Source organism: Triticum urartu, chromosome 4A (assembly GCF_056163025.1).
Source record: "Triticum urartu cultivar PI428250 chromosome 4A, HENAU_Tu73, whole genome shotgun sequence".
Classification (NCBI taxonomy): domain Eukaryota; kingdom Viridiplantae; phylum Streptophyta; class Magnoliopsida; order Poales; family Poaceae; genus Triticum; species Triticum urartu.
The window spans coordinates 577611176-577632364 of record NC_141876.1 but is presented as its reverse complement, the minus strand read 5'-3'; the positions used below and the strand labels follow the sequence as shown (position 1 = coordinate 577632364).

Below are 21189 nucleotides of genomic sequence, written 5' to 3'. Positions count from 1 at the left end.
CTCTCCTTGCTGGATCAAGGCGTGGGAGACGTCACCGGGTTGTACGTGTGTTGAACGCGGAGGTGCCGTGCGTTCGGCACTTGGTCATCGGTGATTTGAATCACGATGAGTACGACTCCATCAACCCCGTTCACTTGAACGCTTCCGCTTAGCGATCTACAAGGGTATGTAGATGCACTCTCCTTCCCCTCGTTGCTGGTCTCTCCATAGATAGATCTTGGTGACACGTAGGAAAATTTTGAATTTCTGCTACGTTCCCCAACACTTTCTTCATGACTTATACATGTTCCTATAACTATGAGATTATGCAACTCCCGTTTGCCGGAGGAACACTTTGTGTGCTACCAAACGTCACAACATAACTGGGTGATTATAAAGGAGCTCTACAGGTGTCTCCAAAGGTAAATGTTGAGTTGGCGTATTTCGAGATTAGGATTTGTCACTCCGATTGTCGGAGAGGTATCTCTGGGCCCTCTCGGTAATGCACATCACATAAGCCTTGCAAGCATTGCAACTCTAATGAGGTAGTTGCGAGATGATGTATTACGAAACGAGTAAAGAGACTTGCCGGTAACGAGATTGAACTAGGTATTGAGATACCGACGATCGAATCTCGGGCAAGTAACATACCGATGACAAAGGGAACAACGTATGTTGTTATGTGGTCTGACCGATAAAGATCTTCGTAGAATATGTGGGAGCCAATATGAGCATCCAGGTTCCGCTATTGGTTATTGACCGGAGACATGTCTCGGTCATGTCTCTATTGTTCTCGAACCCGTAGGGTCCGCACGCTTAAGGTTTCGATGACAGTTATATTATGAGTTTATGAGTTTTGATGTAGCGAAGTTAGTTCGGAGTCCCGGATGTGATCACGGACATGACGAGGAGTCTCGAAATGGTCGAGACATAAAGATTGATATATTGGACGGCTATATTCGGACACCGGAAGTGTTCCGGATGATTTCAGAGAAAACCGGAGTGCCGGAGGGTTACCGGAACCCCCCCGGGAGAAGTAATGGGCCTCATGGGCCCTAGTGGAGAGAGAGAGGGGCGGCCAGGGTGGGCCGCGCGCCCCCTCCCCCTCTGGTCCGAATTGGACTAGGAGAGGGGGGGGGGCGGCGCCCCCCTTTCCTTCTCCCTCTCCCCTTCCTTTCCCCCTCCTAGTAGGAGTAGGAAAGAGGGGAGTCCTACTCCTACTAGGAGGAGGACTCCTCCTCCTTGGCACGCCCTAGGGCCGGCCAGCCTCCTCCCCTTGCTCCTTTATATACGGGGGCAGGGGGCACCCCTAGACACACAAGTTGATCCACGTGATCATTTTCTTAGCCGTGTGCGGTGCCCCCTTCCACCATGCTCCTCGATAATATTGTAGCGGTGCTTAGGCGAAGCCCTGCGACGGTAGAACATCAAGATCATCACCACGCCGTCGTGCTGACGGAACTCTTCCCCGACACTTTGCTGGATCGGAGTCCGGGGATCGTCATCGAGCTGAACATGTGCTAAAACTCGGAGGTGCCGTAGTTTCGGTGCTTCATCGGTCGGGCCGTGAAGACATACGACTACATCAACCGCGTTGGCATAACGCTTCCGCTGTCGGTCTACAAGGGTACGTAGATCACACTCTCCCCTCTCGTTGCCATGCATCACCATGATCTTGCGTGTGCGTAGGAAAATTTTGAAATTACTACGTTCCCAACACTTGTTCCTCCTCGCAACCTCCAAGAATAATTTTCACCCACCTATGAAAATACATGAATAAAAATAATGATCCCCTTGCATCGGCACGTAGGTGTTGATGTGATGATCAACCCTCCGTTGCTAGTAAATTTTCACGATAGAAAAATCACAGATGATATACAAGATATGGTCGCCCGAAACTCGGATGTTTTCTGTATGTCTCATAACTCACGAATAAACCAAAACTGCCCATGATGATCCTCCCCACGCCATGTTTTTTTATAGTCCAAATCTGGTCATACTATGCGTACAGGACCATGCACGTCTCTTCGTCTTGAATCTAATGCATGCAACACTCATTGATTTTTGGTCTGCTAATTACAGAATTTATTCTCGATCTACACAACTGACGTACATGACCATCGTTTCCTCGATGCAATCTAACCGCATGCATGACATTATTTTCCAATGGCTTCTCTCCTTAACTGGCTTAGCTTCGATAGCATTAACAATTGATGGTGCCATGCCCGTATCAGACATAAAGTAGACATAAGATCGATTTTCCAACTTCCATAATTAGATCATATTCATATGATGCCAGGATACAAAATGCAACTTTCTGGGATAGAAGTTCATTTATATCATGTTAGTCACTTAGATGCACGAAATGAACATGTTAAAGATGATTAACATGGCAAGGACAGGCATGGTGTGAAAGTACACATTACGCAGTGCAAAACTTATGTAGGATGCAAATGCATAAGAGCTATAGGTCATTGGATATCATCAAGCCAAGTTTGCAAATTTTAACAAATTCTGTCATTTATATTATGATGCACTTTTGCCACAGAGTTTTCATCAAGCAAATTGATCCTAACATAGATAAAAATGCCACCATTGCGTAGAGCATAGAAAAATGCACAACATTCATGTAAGGCACGTTTTCATCGGATACACGGATTAAAAGTTACAACAAATTTAATATAAAATAGTGCAGCTCCTTTCAGCTAGGCGCTGCACTACACTGTGCAGCTTCTTTCAGTTAGGCGCTGCACTACATTGTGCAGCTCCTTTCAGCTAGGCGCTGCACAACCAGGAGAGGGGACCGGGTTGCCACGCTGGACAGACGTGCAACGCCTACGAGCTAGGCGCTGCACTGTAGGGTGTGGCGTCTTCGTGTCGGGCGCCACTCAAAACGGTCATCTGGGTGGAATTTTTTTCAAAGCAGTTCATTTTGTGAAATCTTTTCGTCCACAGATTAAAATTGTTAAATTTGCCTGCTAACTAAAGTTGACATTCTCACGTAACTAGACTTATTATAAAAAATGTTCGGAGCTGCCTTGTACTCGTACTTGTCGTTTGACACTTACCAGGGTCCATAAAAAAAGAGTGGACCGTCCCACACCACCTTTACAAAAACGGCGGGCTCTGTGCATTCGAATTTCAAAAAATTAGAGGCGGTGGGTCCCGCAGCCGTCACACCAGCCATACGCGTAGGCGTAGCAGTACAGAACAGGAGCCGAGGCGCAGAGAAGCAGAGCTGCTCGGTTTTCTTTCCTCTCCACAAGAACCAGGAGGAGAGAGTCTCTCCTCGCCGCCGGTCGCCGCCGCGAGCCAAGATCTGCCGCATCTCCGACGCGTCTGCTCCTGGACCGGACCGGGCCAGAGGTTCCGACCAGGCCGGATCCATGGCGCGCGCCGACGGCTCGGGCTACTGCGGCCTCGCCCAGGGTTTCTTGGCTTCTCGGAGCCCTCCGTCCGGTCGAGCCAGGGATTCTGGGGGCGGAAGGAGGGGGGCCGCGGCGCCGGACGTTGTGGTCATTAGCTCCGACGAGGAGGAGGAGGAGGAGGGCGACGGATCTGCCCCCGTGGCCGGGAAGTTGCGTTTTGGTGAAGAAGAAGGGCCGACCGGGGGCTCCAATCTCGTGGTGGTGAAGAAGGGCAAGTCCGGTGGCGTCGAGGAGGAGGACGACGATTGCTGGGTCCTAGACGGCGACCCCGATGGGCCGGTTGCCGTTGTGAAACAGGAGAGGAGGGCGAGCCTTGGTGGCAGCTTGGATGAAGTGTTCATAGTTGCAGAGAAAGGCCAGGTATTTGTGCCTTCCGTTATGAAATTTGTGCCTTGCTATATTGGGGGCAATCCACGGAGATGCCATCAGATGTGCTGTACCGTGTGAGTATTTTGTGCTGATCTAGTTGCAAGTTGACGCAGGTGTGACTTCCGAATCCACTGACAAAGTTGATTTATTTGTTTGCTGCTGCTGCAAGACATCATCCTCTATTCAAACACTATGCAATTGGTTAAAATTGCAGTGTTCCATTCTATTCAAAAAATCTCCGTTCCAAAACAGTAGTACGTGAGGTTTTCATCTCATATGGCTCGTCCCTTTTGTACATAGTACTAAGCGAAATAAATCTATATAATCAAAATAGAGTAGTCCCGTCTCATTATGAACCGAAAGGGGCTGGTATTTTTCCAGGAAATCTCTAGCTAACTTTCCCACAAGAATACCCGGATTGAATCAGAGTTCACGCCGTCCGCCCTGAACAAATAGAAATGAACTGTAAAATATCCAAGTGGTTGCTTAAGTCTCCATGTCCACCTGTTTGTATTGACATTGACCCTGGGTTATCTCTATCTGCGCTTTTTCAATTCATGTCAAATGTAGTTTTAGAAAGAGTTATCCTATAATGCCAGAGTTTACCTCAGGCACCCCTTGATTGTTGGCATTAACAATTGGCTATGCTTCTGCAGGTAGCGTGCAGGGACTTCCCTCACTCGCGCCATTTATGCTCTAGCTTGCCCTTTGGCACTACTTCTCACGTCAGGCATTGTACCATGGTGAGTACTTAGCATTATAGCAACCATTGTCACTCCCTGATGCTGTTGGCAATATATCATGACACAATGAATATACCCGTAGCAGAGTAGTGTGCACAACAGTGATTTGATTTTTGTTTCTTCAAATGCAGTGCTACTGTTTTGTATGCGATGTTCCAGCTCCATGCAAATATTGGGGTAAAGGTCTATCGACTGATGATCATTGTCATGGTACGGATGACGAAATGAGCTGGAAAATACTGAGGCAGACATTCAGGCTCGGGCGTCTGACAACATCTCTTTCAGAAAAATGGCAGAATGCCGTGCACCCACCAATGGCGCCACCAACACAGCAAGATGTACATCATCAAGTCTCAGCCCCACAGTCACATCCATCTTCCATGCCAGGTTTCGGTCACTAGTCTCTTGCTAATGGAAGCTCTCTTCTGAATGTTGCGCACCGAAACTAACAGAGATATACTCCTTACAGTCTTAGCGAATGCAGGGCAAACTGTCGGTGCAGTAAGAGCATCTCCTTTGACAAGAGCTGAAAGAGGTAGAGGCAATGCTCACACCGCTCGGGTCACTCGCACCGCCACCCCTTGCCAACAAGTGCCGTACCAGGAGGAAGAAGACGAAGAGTGCACACCTAACGTGTACGTAGGGAACCTACACTACGACGTTGTCAGCGAGGACCTCACCAAGCTCTTTGAGCAAGCCGGTGTTGTTGAGTTCTCAGAGGTAAGCCACTTAGGTCTTCATTATCTTTGTATGCTCATCGATATGTGAAAAATTGTGTTAAGTTCTGACGCCTTAATAATGTATGCACAGCTGAAATTGGCCCTGTAACCACTTCTGCAACACGATGCAGTTTCCTGTATGATTGTAGTGCCATGATGTGCGCTGTTGAAGCTCACAGGGTAGATCAACTAGAATCTAGGTGGCTGCTTTCTAAGCTTCTTGTGTGATATGTTGAATTTTGCACCAGATTGCTTTGCGATAATGTTTTGGTTTGCAAAGGATGTTTGTGCTATCTGGAGATGCTGTTGAATACACGCAATGTCAGATTTATGTTTTGCCACTCGGATCGGCTACTGCTGTTAATTTGTCAGGCGTGCATATTGTCTGGTTTTCTCTTTGTTCTGAAACACAACTTCTACATCTTTTATGCCTAGGTTATTTACAGCCGAGGAACAGGCCAGAGCCGAGGATATGGATTTGTCACCATGAGTACTGTTAAGGAGGCTGAGCTGGCTGTGGAGATGTTCGATGGCTTTGTGAGTACATTTGATAAATAATACCAATAATTTGATGGGGCTAGTGTCCTTATATTTTTCTGAATTTAAATAAAGTTGAAGGAACCTGTTTAGAGAGCCTGAGCTCCACTGTACCCTATATCTTTAAATTATAAATACTACTATCAAGAGTTTAAAATATTCTTTAAAAAAAGTTTGTGTCCTGCACAAATGAAACCAGAAAGATGGGTCAAAATGACAAATGCATGAGTATCTAGTTTTTCTTTGACAGCTTAACAAAACTCATAAATTTATGGGAAATTTTGCGAACTCACATATTTTAGTAATTCGCCCGTGTAATGTTTTTTTTTTCAAAACATTTATTGAATTTTTGGTGTGTGGGCCCAATGGAGCGTGCGCACCAAAAGATGTTATCGGGATTCAGGAACTTGTTCTATCTTACCTACAGCTCATGTGATCATAGTTGAACTATATGCTTGGGCTGCTCCTAGTTTACATTGGAACATAGCTTCCTGCAATAGCTCCCAGCTTGTCATTCTGAAATCTCAATGATCTAATCTGAAGCCAACTTATTCATCGTCCTCTTCGTTTTGTTAACTCGCTGCCAGCTTATACATTCGTATGCTATGCGCATGAGAGAGGGTGTTCATTAGTATAATTCATTTTTTTAGTTGTTCTTTTTGTCGAGGTTAGTGTCATGTGTAAGTCATATGCTACATAAGATAAGCTTGTGCTAAAGAATGCAGTTCTGATTGACCTTTTATGTCCACAGAAATTGTTTGGGATGCCTCTTATTGTGCACAAAGCAGCTCGGAGAGGCGCCCGGGTGGAAACTCCTTCCCATCAAACCGAGTCCCCATTCAGAATCTACGTGGGCAATCTGTCTTTGCAAGTCGATGACTCTTGGTTGAAGGAGCTGTTTGGCAAGCACGGCAAAGTGGTCGATGCTAGAGTCGTCTACAGGCACAGAGGAGGAACCTGGAGCTCTCAGGGATTCGGTTTTGTCACGATGGCAACAGAGAAGGAAACGTATGATGCTGTTTATGCCCTCAACAAACAGGTCAGTGTACAGATGTTTGTATCAACTGTCAGTTTGGGTCTCCGTTCAGAAACCTGATTTTCACTATGAATTTCTACAGATTCTGGATGGACGTGCCCTGCAGATTCACTTTGAACCCCTGTAAATATTAGTCAGATCGTGAGCGGTCAAAGGTGCGCTGACGCGGCGGCCACGTGGCCGTTTTTCTTCGTCCGAATTGCTTTTGGCCTTAATTGATCACATAAATGAGTTTATGGCCCAAGTTGACCACTTAGACAACAGGCCTTTTATCTTCTTTTCTTTTGAGGCCAATGTGACGGCAATGTGGCTTAATTGATGTTAAAGCCAGGGTAAAATGCATGTTGAAATTTAACAGCAGGTTTGCTGCATTTGTAGGAACATTGTTGCATGTCTCATTATCATTCCATCCTTCCCCTGTTTTCCTCTCTTCACTGTTATTTTTTACCATTCCATCCTTGCCGTCCAATGAAAGTTAGAAAGCCCAGTGTATAGTCATAGTTAAGACTTAAGACCAGAGATTACATGATAGGTGCTATAATCTAGCTGCCAAGCAGTTTACCCACTTTCAATCTGAATTCTTCCTCTGTATTATTCTTGGCCTTGAGTGACGGTAAATGAAGTATGAAGAACCTATGTGCCACGGCTGCTCTGCTCGTGGTTGGGTCCACGTGAGGAGGAACGCCGACTCGAAAGCCGTGCGGTCATACAGAATCGGGGCGCCGCCGCGGCGGTCGTCGACCCGCGTGAGGTCATCGAGTGCGTTGCCGATCCCGCTAGCGTAGCCGGCGCAGGCTCTGCAGAGGTCATCGCCATACGACACCTCCGCCCGCAGCACCTGGATCCACTGCATCATGATTTTTTTTCTAAATAATGAACATTTTGTGAATATGCAAACTTTTTTACAATTTCCTAAATATCTTTTGAAACTCATGAACATTTTTTAATTGACAAACAATTCATGAATCTATGTACATTTCTGAAATTCAGGAACTTTTTTTAATTCATGAACTTTTTTGAATCGGCAAATTTATGTACACTTTTTTGAAATCCGCAAACATTTTTTTGTTTCTTGTGAATATTTAGAAAAAAAATTATGTATATGGTTTCAGTTTGCAAATTTTTTTCAAAGTCATAAACATTTTATGAATTGAGAACATTGTTCAAAATCTTGAACATTCTTAGGATATTCAAACATTTTCCCAAAATCACGAGCATTTTTAATGATCAAATATTTTATGATTTCTCAAAAGAAATTAATCATGAACGTCTTTTGAATTCATGATCATTTTATGATTTCATGATCATTGTTCTTCAAAGTGCACAATTAATTAGCAATTTGGAACTTTTTAAATTCCAAACTATTTAAATAAATTAAAGAGCAGAAAAGAAAAAAAGAAATAATAAGAACAGTGGTGTCTCACGACGCAGCGCGCGGGGTGAGTTTCCACGACTTCCGGCATTCAGTTCACCAAAAGGAGCTCCCTCGGCCTAGGGTCTTATGGCAAACACTACTTATATCAGGAAACTCTCGGAAATTATAATTTTATTTTTAGAAAATGTTCAAAAATAAATAAAAGCATTTAAAAAGATCTAAAATGTTCACAAATTTATAACTACAAAAATAAACATGCTTTTTGAAACAATAAAACTTTTCCAAAATCACAAAAGCTTTCTAAAAAGCCTCCTGATATTTTTAGAGAAATGCTCAAATTTTATAAAACGTTCATTTTTTCCAAAAAAGTTAATATTTGAAAAATCACATTATTTTAATGAAAAAATTAATATAATTTTACCGGGCTTTTCAAAACATACTTAAAATCAAAAACCTCCTAGAAACTAGAATAGGGGAAAAAAACTATTTTGCTACGATGCATTGTTCGAGTCTCTACGATAGCGTCGAGCGCCATTGGTCAGGCTAGTCTTGAACGACCCCATGCATGCCCTCAAATAAGATATTGCGAGACTTATTTTTTAGGGGTAAGTCCTACTTTATTATTAATTAATGTCCATAACAAGTGGGATACAATTTTGGTCATGTGGTTGGTCAAACCAAACATGATGCCCCAAAGCTAAAGAGAAAAACTAGTCACAGTATATGCGTCAATATTGATGACACGAGCTTCAAAAGTAAAGCTACAATTAAAAGAAGCTACTCTCGCTTGGATCCCACTGACGAGTGCACCAATTCTGTCGTGGCTACCTTGCCTGATTTCTCCCAAAACTTGGTTCGAATCAGAATTTATGATAAAATTTGTGTTACCCTGTTAGTGCCCTAGATACTATTCAACGTGTAGGTCGACAAAACGCGCACCCGCTTCTATGATTCGGATAACTTTTGGGCCGGCCCAACTAATACTCGCCAGATACTCCTCATTAAGTTTTGGCAATATTCTAGAAATGTTTTTTTTGGTTTGTACTCTTTGTTTGTTTTTCTAGGATTAATTTCAGTTTTATTCCTTTCTAATATTTTGAAAATATATGACTTTTCCAAAATTCGTGAATATTTTTTTCATTTTGTATTTTTCCAAGAAAACGTGTAAAACAAGTTCAATTTTTTGTCATTTTTGAAATCAGCATCATTTTTTTCAAATCAACAGCATATTTTAGCTAATGCATAATTTATAAATTAGCAAATATTTTTCAAGCCGCTAATATTTTTTGAAATTCATGAACCTTTTTTGAATCCTTGAACATTTTCGCAAATTTGTGAACAAATTTTGCATTGGTGAATATTTCCCGAATCTTAGAACAATGTTTTAATATGATTTATTTAAGAAATCATGAACATTTTTTGAAACTGTAAAGAGTTTTTGAAATTCTCGAATATTTTGTAATCTAAAAAGACTTTTTGAAATTCATGAACAATTTTCTAAAACCCATGGTCATTTTTAGAAATTCTCAAGAATCTTGTTTTAGTTTTATTAACATTTTTCAATATGTCATGAACAGTGTATGATCTTAAAAGGCAAGAAAAAGAGGAAAAAAAGAAAAAGAAACAAAAGGAAAATCAATGAAATATGATCTCGCTCCACACTGGGTCGGTCTAAAGTGCACAGGGGATACCCTTTTGCTAGCCACCTTCGCTCCGGGAGCTATGTCTCGCTTAATACGTGACATAGCTCAAACTCGTCTCCGGCGTGGTTTTACTGGGTCAACCTAGTACTGTAGCTACCACGTGGATTTTTCTCTATGTGGTTTTCTTATTGACTTTTACAGTTTATGACAGTTTATTCAACTTCTATTTTTTCCTCTTTTCGTATGTTCTTCGGTTTTCTTTGTCTATTTCTTTATTTTTCCTTTTTCCTTGTTCAACACATGTCTGCATTTTTCATACATATTGTACATGTTTCATATAAATCAGAAATATTGTCTTATAAATATTTAACATTTTCTCAAATAAATGTTCTGATTTATATTTTTACATATATATTAAACATTTTTTATACATCTAATTTTTTATGTACATATGTAACATTTTTAAAGTACGTGATCAACAATTTTAAAAAGCTTGTTTTGAACATTATACTTAATGTGTGTTAAACATTTTTCAAATACGCGCTGAAATATTTCTTAATATACAGTTTTTGAATGGTCCGATACATTTTTCTACATCCTGTAAACATTTAAGAAAAATCTCACACACATTTCTCTAAATGTGTAAACAATTTTAAATGTCAGAAAAAGTCTGTTTTGAATGCTATCAACATTTTTAAAAATTAGTTTAACAAACTTTTCACACTGCGTTAACATTTTCATATTCACAGTGAACATCATCCGGAACGGTACCATACCGTATCTCCCCTGTGAACAGGATTATTTATGTGGCAGGTGTTGTTTTACTTCCCTTGTCTGCGCCAAGATGGGAGACGCTAGAATTTTGACGGCGCAGGAAACTGACAAATAGCTAGCTTCCGGTTCTTTCTCAAAAAAAAAAAGAAGCTTCCGGTCCTGTCTGTGTTCATATAAATCGTGACAAGATCATCGAGCAGTAAAAATCACAATCATATACATGTACCAACAAATTAGTAGCACGAAATTTGCAGGTACATTTTCCATAGAACTCTCTGGATCCCATGCGCAATCACGTGTGCAGACTGCGGCCGGTTTGGCCAGAAGGAGACCGACGTGACAACGCAATTGCTAATCGGAAAGCTAATCCGTCAAACGTGCCGCGACAGCGCTGGGCTGGCCTAATTCGCTCGTCATCTTCCCCGTCGACGACCACAAGCGGACGGAAGAAGATCGGACTAAGCTCGCTGGCTGGCTGGCTGGCCCGTCGCCGAATGATTGCGGCGTACGTACGGCGGTGAGCCCGTTGGCTTTGTCTTGTTCCGGCTAGGCCTTTAGCATACACAGGAATCAGGGGCCGTGGCTTTTCGTGGAAAGCTTTACGCCCGCCGTTGTCGTCGCCGGTGGAGCCTTGCGGCGGAGGAAGATCCCGCCGGGCGATCCGGGACGACACGGAGCGGGCTACCATTGCTGGTCCCGACGCTGCACGGGATCAGCTATTTTGGCCTAATTTGGTTCCTTCCCAGCACAATCATTCGCCTAGCTAATCTTCAGAGTGGCGCCTCCGATTATACTAATTTACTCAGCGCTATGAGATCTTTATCCTACGTGCGCCAGCGCCAAGCTTAGCCACACCGCCCCAGGATCGCTCACTTCTTTACTAATGGCGATGGAGATGGGCAGATAACGTGTAGAAGAACATGAAAATGAAAATAAAACAGAAGATGTCGTTGAAGCCTTATCTATCTTCTCAAGAATTGGTACCCATCCGTGCGGTTCTTCTCACCCTAGGTACTGCTTAGGATCTCTACTACAGGAGTATTTGCTTAGGATCTTGGCAACATTGCCACTTGACCGCAGTTAATGGCCGTGCGATCGAGAAGAAAAACAACGCCTATTAATGGCGATGGAGATGGACAGATAACTCGTGTAGAAAACTTGAAAATTCTGGCCATTGATCGGCGCCATATGATCCGTATCCACTCGTCGCCGTCTATCCCTTACCTTTGCCACGCACAAAGTCTTTGCGTTCAAGCATACTGTAGTTTTATTCCCGTACAATCAGGTCCATTCATGCTTCACATCTACTGTGCCATCAATCTGTCATCTGTGCACGTATGTTGATCTATTGTCTAATCATATGTTGATCTATTGTCTAATCAGCAAGAGAAAGTGAGGAAGCATACGTACACTAGCGTACGAATGACACAATGGACCGGCAACCAGTCACATCATCAGTATCTGAACCTGTTCAACAAAAACAGGTGCGATTTTTCTCAGATGTCGCAATTCAGACGCGCCGTACGTGCATGCACTTATTTGACGCGATGTTGCATCGCCTAACTAATTACGGTCTCTCCCACGCTTCAAATTTGTTAAGGGAATCGCAGCTGCTATAATGCATCCAAATCGTGCCATCTTTTTTCCGAGGAGATGCATGATGTGCATACAAGGTGGACAACATGTATGTGCAGTGGCCCGCGTTTTGCATGCAGGGATCTGAGTTTGATTCGCTACGAGTCGGTTGCTAGACTGTGGATTAGTGATAGGACAAATACTGTTGTGAATAGGATTACAATTGGTTCTTTGCTACTCTCTGCTCGTGCAACTTGTGCTGGTTTGTAAGTACTTTTGACAACAGATTTGTCAAGAACCCTGATGACCAAAAATGGAGTTATCATTCCCTATCTAGCTAGCACGTACTAAAAAATTTGTCAAGAACCCTCATGATGCATGCACGCCATGGAATTCAAAGGGAGGGCGTGGCGTGACCCGAGAAACAGCTCGCATTGACGCATAGGTATGCACTCCAGTTTCGTCAATAATGTTGACACTCTTAACCTCAAGCAGCAGTAGTGCTTAACTAACGCATGAATGATACACACGCTAAGCTCGCGAGACCATTTCGTCAACGCATGCATGTGTGCAATCTGATGCGTCAATGCCAATTCTCAGCGCGTGATAAACAAGCTACAGCGAGTGAGATCGACCAATCGATTCGTCCACCACAAATCAACCGCGGATAGATGCTGTCGAGTCCATCGTCTAGCTCGATCGCTAGGTGATCAAACCCATCACAGCTAGAGCCCCACACTAGTCGATCGATCGATCTCGCGTAGCTAGCCTTGGATCGGGGCACCATCGATCGAGCATTGATCGTGCTCTCGTTATCCGCCGCATCAACAGCGGATTCGATCCAGCGAGCATTGATGCGGCGGATAACGAGAGCTAGCACGGTGTCGGCGCGTGAACGGAGAAAGATGTCGCCGTCCAAATCAAAGACCCCCGCCCCGCCCGGCCTGAGTTCTACTTACGTCTATAGTTACTTGTCAACACATTGAATGCTCGATCGGGGCACCATCTGCATCTGGTCGATCCCATGAGTAGCAATAGCTCTCCTAGTCCTATAGCTACTACAAGTCTAGAACTGACTACTGCTGTGCTCTCTGTAAAATCGTCCCGTGCTTGCGTCTTGACAGTTACCACTAAACCACTCGCTCAATGGTGGCCACAGGGAGTTATTTACCAGCAACCACCACATTATGGGTTAGGGTAACAAATCAGTACCACAATTGAGGCAGGGCACATAAAACCACCAACAATGGGGCTAATCTGTAACGCGGAGCACTGACGCTGCGTTTTAGCCCAGAAAATAGCGAATCCGACAGGTGGGTCCCGCCTGTCGGGCTGACGTGACGCTTGTTGACGGACGCCGTTAGACGGCGAGAGACGGCCGTTTCGGCACGCCCGTTCAAGTGGCCCGTACCGGTCGGTGTTCGAACCAGACCAGCCATTTCCTCACTCTCTCTGTCCTCTCTCTCGACCCCGACCACCGCCGGCGCCGCAACTGTCGACTCGCCGCCTTTCGCCGCTCCGCCATGGTTTCTTGGAGCGACCAGTCCTCGAGCTCTTCTTCGGACGGCGAAGAAGTCACTAGCCAGGTATGCGTGTTCGCCTCTCGCCTCCCCCACGGATTAGGGTTCATCCCGCTAGGGTTAGGGTTCATCATTTGGGGATTTTTTACCAGGCCGCTGATTTGTGCAATTTGTGTGCTGGTTAGCTTCCTAGGACTATCTCTTGCTATGAATGGAGTGGCATTGCTCACGACCTGTCGTCTCGTTGTCTGCATCAAGCACCTTGCGTCAGGCTTGTTGCATTTGAATCTGTGGACACAGGCAGACGTTTTCTTGCATGTGCTGAGGAGAAGGTATGTTGCTTCTGTTGCTTCTGTTGATGTAATAGTTGTTGCCCATAATCTATGCATATACAATCTTATAGATGGAAAAAATTATATATGCTTTTATAATTGGTTCTGCCCATAATTTGTGCATACAATTTTGACAATATATCTATTAATTAAGAGTGATGTAATATTTGATTTAGGCACCAATTGATGCATAGGATATAATTCAGTGGATAGAACTAAACTAAAATTCAGTGGATATAACTGAACTACAATTCAGTGGATAGAACAAAGTAGAGAGTGTACAGAGTATTATAGAATTTGTGCACATTTCATACAATTTCTTATTGAGAACATATTTATTTAATTGTAGGCAGAACTAAAGTGCAATTATCTGGAGTGGATAGACCCAGAGTGGTCAGTGGCTATGCAGTTCACCCTCACTGAATTGTGGAGCATGTATAACAAAGAAATCGATGACAGGCTGAAAGAAAATGTTGAGCTTGGTGAAAGAAATTACAAACTAGTTGGAGAAAAGAGGAAGATGGAGGAAGATCTGAGGTTTTTCAAACTGGACTTTGCAAAAATGGTTGCTGACAAGGAGGATGCTATCACAGAGCTGGGCAATGTTAGGTTGGTTCTAAGTGATCTCAAAGAGGAGATGGAGAAGAAGAAGCTGGCAGACCATGGTTGTACCAATCTTCATCAGGTACTTAGGGCAAAGGCAGAGAAAGAGAGGGACCAGCTAGTGGCAGAGAGAGACCAAGTTGTGACAGAGAGGGACCAACTAAAACAAGAGAAGAAAAAACTGGAGTACATGATTGCAGATCTGTTCAAACAGAAACATGGGTACAAGGACAAGATCAAGAAGTTGAAGGACATATGTGATGATTTTTAAGTATGTATTGTGGTGTGGTTTAGGGTAGCACTGTAGTTGATATGAATGTGCTCTTATGCACTTTCAAAGCTGTGATGCTTTATGTATCTTTATGTCCAATACTTGTGTTGTGTACTCCGAAGACTTGTGTTGTGTACTCCCAAGAACTAATTAATGTTCTACTTATTATCAATGTATCCTTGGATCAATGGCCTACTTATTAATGTATTTTGTTTGTATCAAATGAAATGTTTGTAGTTGTCCATACTATTTGCACAGAACATATATTGCACAGATCTTTTTTGCTCAAAATTTATTTTGCACACAACATATATTTGCACAGAACATATATTGCACAGATCTTTTTTGCTCAAAATTTATTTTGCACACAACATATATTTGCACAGAACATATATTGCAAAGATCTTTTTTGCTCAAAATTTATTTTGCACACAACATATATTTGCACAGAACATATATTGCACAGATCTTTTTTGCTCAAAATTTCTTTTGCACACAACATATATTTGCACAGATCTTTTTTGCTCAAAATTTATTTTGCACACAACATATATTTGCACAGAACATCTATTTGCATAGAATTTTAACAGCAGGAGATAAACATAGATAACTTCAAAGTGCCATACATAGGTTCACAACTCCATACATAGGTTTTAACAAACATAGGTTCTGAGTGCCATACATAGGTTCATAATGTCATAAATAAAGTGATGTAATGCCTGATTTAGCACACACAGACTTCAAATTTGAGCATTTAGTAGTTCCCACTGGCATAGAAGTACCCCTCCATCCTCTTGCTCATGTACTTTGTCCTCTTTGGCCTACTGCCTGCAGGCTGGCTAGTAGAAGCTTCTGCAGAACTTCTTGGAGGCTTGAACCTTTTTGCACCCCTTCCAACAGCAGTGGAAGATCTTGCACCTCTACCAGCAGCAGTAGGAGAAGAACTAGCACCCCTTCCAGCAGCAGGAGTAGTAGCAGAGCTTGCTCCCCTTCCAGCAGCAGCAGGAGTAGTAGCAGACCTTGCTCCCCTTCCAGCAGCAGCAGGAGTAGTAGCATACCTTGCTCCCCTTCCAGCAGCAGCAGGAGAGGAGTTTGTAGTAGATGATGATGGTGCACCCCTAGCACTTCCAGTAGCTGATGAAGCTGCACCATGGTGCCATTCTGGTACAGTCCTGTTTGCCTGTAATCAAAAAATTAAACAACTTTATAATGATCAGTCAATAGAAATGAACATTCAAGTGATTTCAAAATGAAAATACCATGTGCTTGTTCTTCCTGATTTGCAGAGTAGGCCTCAATGGCTTTGGACAACTTGTGTACTTGTGTCCTTGCAGCTTGCAGTTCCCACATGTTATAGTAGCCATCCTAGATGTCTGCTTTGCTTGAGGTGGCTCAAACTTTCCTTTTTTCCTTTTCTCTTCTGCTGGCCCCTTCTTGTCATCTTTGAACTGTGGTGGTTCAATGTCAGGTGTTGGAGTTTTCACCCAGCTATCTGGACCAGGAACAGGGTAAATCACTGGCTTATATGCCTCCAAGTACATAGATTTCTTGAAAAACACATTGATATGATCCTCTGGCAGCTGTTTAGACCTATAGATGGCAGAACAAGCATGTTTGCAAGGGACTCCAGTGATGTCCCATTTCTTGCACCCACATGTCTGTATGTTTGTGTCAACACCATAGGTCTTGTCTCCACTAGTGACTTGGAAAAGTCCTTGGCCAGCTATGAGTGCTTTGCAATCCCTTGCATACTTCTTGTTCATCTCCAACTTCTCTGCATAGGTTGGTGCAATCTCCCATCTAGCACATTTTCCACCCTCTCTCTTCTGGTGGAACCTCACTAGCAACTTGTCCTTGATCCCATTGATCATTGTGACAATTGGCTTGTTCCTTACATCTAGAATGTACTTATTCAAAACTTCACTTAAGTTATTCACCACTAAATCAGTTTTGCAATTAGTGTCCATTGCATGCCTAGACCAAGCTTTAGCAGGAATTCTTGACATCCACTCCCAAGCAGCAATGCACTCAGCCTTCATGCTTTCCATGGCCAAATTGAAGTCATGTTCAGTGTAAGCATAGGCAGCTGCATCCATGCATCTCTTCAAATCCTCTCCTCCAAATCCTGCTCTCTGGAAGTTTGCATAGATGTGCCTCAAACAGTACCTATGATGGCAGTTTGGGAATACTGCTGTCACTGCATTGAGTAGACCCTGCATGAAAGTGAATTGAAATGATTTTAAATGATTTTAAATGATTTTATATGAGTTAATATGATTTTATATGATTTTATATGATTTTATATGAGTTAATATGATTTTATATGATTTAAAATGATTTTATATGAGTTAATATGGGTTAATATGATTTTATATGAGTTAATATGATTTTAAATGATTTAGTATGATTTTATATGGGTTTATATGATTTTATATGAGTTAATATGATTTTATATGAGTTAATATGATTTTAAATGATTTTATATGATTTTATATGAGTTAATATGATTTTAAATGATTTTATATGATTTTATATGAGTTAATATAATTTTAAATGATTTTATATGAGTTAATTAGATTTTAAATGATTTTATATGGGTCACCCTAGTCACCCTAGGTTATCTATGCCTAAGTGTCGACAAGAAGGGTTACGACTGGACACCTACCAACTAGTCATGATGGCATCACTTTGATGATGGATATGTTATATGATACCACATGGGTCACCCTAGGCTATCTATGCCTAAGTGTCGACAAGAAGGGTTACGACTGGACACCTACCAACTAGTCATGATGGCATCACTTTGATGATGGATATGTTATATGATACCACATGGGTCACCCTAGGCTATCTATGCCTAAGTGTCGACAAGAAGGGTTACGACTCGACACCTACCAACTAGTCATGATGGCATCACTTTGATGATGGATATGTTCTTTGATACCACATGGGTCACCCTAGGCTATCTATGCCTAAGTGTCGACAAGAAGGGTTACGACTCGACACCTACCAACTAGTCATGAACAAGTAAATGAACTAAATGAACATGTAAATGAACAAGTAAATGAACTAAATGAACAAGCAAATGAACTAACCTTCTGTCTATCAGACATGAATGTGTACTTTCCAAACTTGCCCTCTTCAGTTCCCCCTAGAGCATACTTTAGCTGTGTCAAGAACCAGGACCAGTTAACTGTATCTTCAACTCCAACCACTCCAAAGGAAATGGGGTACATATTGTTGTTTGCATCCCTTCCAGTAGCTGCTAGTATCTGTGCACCACTAGTCAATTTGATGAAGCAGCCATCTAGACCTATGAATGGCCTACATCCATTCAAGAAGCCCTCACAACATGCATTCAAACTGAAAAATAGACCATGGAACCTTGGTCCAGCAGTAGGATTTTCTCTGGTTCCACTAACAGTAGTGACAATGCACCTAGATCCAGGATTTGTAAGCTTCACAGTCTCCAAATAGTCTCTCAGCCTCTTATATTGCTTCTTGTGATCACCAAGCACAATCTCTTTTGCTTTCTTCTTAGCCCTCCATGCCATCATCCTAGGAATCTCAAGCCCAAATTGCCTCTTTGCCTTGTCAACAATAGCAGGTACAGTAGTGTTGGGATCTGATCTGATGGTCTCAAGCATTTTGTTGCTAAGCCACCTTGAACTAATCCTAGTTTTCTCAGACTGGGTGGGACATGTGTGCTCCAACCTCATCTTCTTAATGCAGAAAGTGGGCTCATTTGTTATCTTTGCTGCTACCATGTAGAACTGACAACCATCTCCCTCACAGCAAACAATTACCCTATCACTGCAGTTTCTGTGGTATTTATACCTTCTAAGTTGTTTCACATGCAAATTGACTAGGGCCTCTCAATTGGTAAACATCTTTGAAACAGAGCTTTAGCTGGAATTGCTGTTCTGGATGCATCCTGTCCTCATCATACCAGACCCTAGGTGGTCTTTTCTTAGCCCTACTCCTTCTGCCAGAGCTGATAACAAAGGACATTGGTTCATTTCCATCATCATCTGCTTCAAAGTCTGTATCTTCCTCTTCTGAAGATGGAAACCAATCAGGATTAATGCTTGGACCAGCACTAGAGTGGGACCTACTAGTAGGACCTGGCCTCTTTGCCTTCTTCTTAACAGGCTCAGGAACTGGAATCTCTTGGGCCTCCTCATCATCTTCTTCCTCCTCCATGTCATATATATCTTCAGGATCTGTGTCCCCCTCACAGTGTGTACTTGACATATATTCATCTCTCTTCCTCTTTATTTCAGAAAGAGTTTCATCTAGCTCAGGTTCCTCTGTCCTCCTATTTGCAATTTGTTCTTCTACATAATGCACTGAATCTGAGTCATCTTCTTCTTCTCCTGCATCTAAGTGGTCAACATCAACTACAAAATCTTCATCACTTCTTGAACCTTCCTCACTAACTGCATTGTCCTCCTCATCAGTGTCCATGCCTACAGGAATTGCTTCCTCACTAACTGCATTGTCCTCCTCATCTGAATCAAACTGAAAATCAGCATAATTGACACTTACTTCAGTGTTAAGCTGTGTCCCAAAATGGAACTGATAGTTAGGAGGAACTGATGTGAGTGGCAAAAAATTTACACTTTCCTGTGTCCCAAGATGTAACTGACAGTTAGGAGGAACTGTTTTGTGCACAACACCTGATTCAGCAACAGCAAAAACAACAGGTGCCTCTTCTTCTATTTGCTGTGCATGTTGATCTTCTCCAACTGCTGGTTCAATAACTACCTTTCCCTTTCTAACTGTCAGTGACAATGTCTGGGTGCTCTCAAATTGTCTCAGCATGTGAATTACTTCAATGTTGCCTTTAATCACACAAACACCTTGCAGCCCTATATTTTCATCTTTCAAGTAGCAAAGACTGTCATCCTTACAGTATCCATTGCTGACCATTACATTGACCAAACTACCATAAGTGATTTCTCTTTCAGACATCTTAACAAGAGCATACTTCTCTCCAGGAAACTGGAAATAGATTGACCATAAATCTTCAGGCCTAAAATAGACATACAAATGAATATTAACAAGTCAATTGTATTAACATAACTGACCATTATATCTGACAATTATAATGAACTATTTTAAATTATAGTAACTGGTAAATCAGTACTAACATTACTATCAGTGTAAGAAAAATTTTAAATTACAGTAACATGACAATGCAGTGTAAGCAATTCAGGCCTAAAATAGACATATATTAACAAGACAATATCTACAAGCCTAATATCTACAATGCAGTGTAGTGTAGCAATACCATAAATGAAAACTACAGTGTGATTTTCTCCAAAAATTCAGAACCATACAGTACTACTAAGATAACTGAACCCTAACTAAAGATGTGATAGTCGACAAAAATTCAGGACTACAATCACTTCTAAATGACTAACAAATAAATGTTTAAAACAGATGCTGCAGTAAGGAGGAAAGATTGAAGCCCGGTGACAATGGGATGATCCTGTAGTCGATAAACATGGCCAAATGATCCTGCAGTAAGAACAGATTTTGAAAGATTCGGATTACCTAGCTGAAGATGGGACGAACGGGAGCACATCCGCGGGACCAATCTGCGAAGCTGCTTCCTCGGTACCATGCTCCGGCGACAGGCCCGCCGCCGCGGCAGACTCTGGATCTAGGTCGCAGCCGCCATCGGTGTGGGGGCCGATGACCCCGCATTGCGAGCGCAACAGCTTCTGCCCTGAAGTAGTACCAAGGCCCTCGCCGCTGAGTGCGGCGTCGCCGCTTCCGTCGACTCCGTGTGCGCCGTCGCCGCCGGAGCTGGTCGCCATCGGAGCGGAGCGGGGAAGGACTGAATCGACTGGATTGAATCGAGCGGGGGAAGGGAACAACTTGACCTCGTAGACGGGCGCGCCGAAACGGCCGTCTCTCGCCGTCTAACGGCGTCCGTCAACACGCGCCACGTCAGCCCGACATGCGGGACCAACCTGTCGGATTCGCTGTTTTCGGGGCTAAAACGCAGCGTCAGTGCTCCGCGTTACAAATTAGACCCATTGTTGGTGGTTTTGTGTGACCTGCCTGAAATGTGGTACCGATCTGTTATCCTAGCCCATAATGTGGTGGTTTTGGGTAAATAACTCGGCCACAGGTCGGTCGCCCACGTCGTCATTCTTCCAGCCCGGCGTACGATGATGTTCTTTCGCGATGTGCATGTGTTAGAAGAGAGAGATCTGGTGTAATAGTTGTTCGATGTATTGCTTGAGTCTCATATATATATATATATATATATAT

At 42.9% G+C, this 21189-nt stretch overlaps 3 protein-coding genes and 1 pseudogene across 4 annotated transcripts; 2 read left to right on the top strand and 2 right to left on the bottom strand.

The window, feature by feature from the left end:
- The first annotated feature begins 3184 nt into the window (after positions 1 to 3184).
- Positions 3185 to 7237, top strand: LOC125552921 (uncharacterized). Of its 2 annotated transcripts, none has more exons than XM_048716646.2 (7): positions 3185 to 3767; positions 4433 to 4519; positions 4651 to 4906; positions 5004 to 5239; positions 5674 to 5775; positions 6527 to 6814; positions 6894 to 7237. In XM_048716646.2, exons 1-7 carry the CDS (start codon positions 3366 to 3368, stop codon positions 6936 to 6938), a joined length of 1416 nt encoding a protein of 471 aa, XP_048572603.2. In that variant the 5' UTR covers positions 3185 to 3365; the 3' UTR covers positions 6939 to 7237. The 2 variants fall into 2 exon arrangements, with proteins under 2 accessions (XP_048572603.2, XP_048572602.2); XM_048716645.2 differs by having other exon boundaries at positions 4989 to 5239.
- A 6464-nt stretch (positions 7238 to 13701) lies between these two features.
- Positions 13702 to 14904, top strand: LOC147976788 (uncharacterized). Its single transcript, XM_087519851.1, has 3 exons — positions 13702 to 13764; positions 13884 to 14030; positions 14380 to 14904. Exons 1-3 carry the CDS (start codon positions 13702 to 13704, stop codon positions 14902 to 14904), a joined length of 735 nt encoding a protein of 244 aa, XP_087375977.1.
- A 754-nt stretch (positions 14905 to 15658) lies between these two features.
- On the bottom strand, positions 15659 to 17000 carry LOC147976787 (uncharacterized). The gene is made up of 2 exons (XM_087520968.1): positions 16164 to 17000; positions 15659 to 16084 (listed from the first exon to the last, which is right to left on the bottom strand). Exons 1-2 carry the CDS (start codon positions 16998 to 17000, stop codon positions 15659 to 15661), a joined length of 1263 nt encoding a protein of 420 aa, XP_087377094.1.
- An 896-nt stretch (positions 17001 to 17896) lies between these two features.
- Positions 17897 to 19999, bottom strand: LOC147976786 (uncharacterized; annotated as a pseudogene).
- Between the last annotated feature and the right edge of the window lie 1190 nt (positions 20000 to 21189).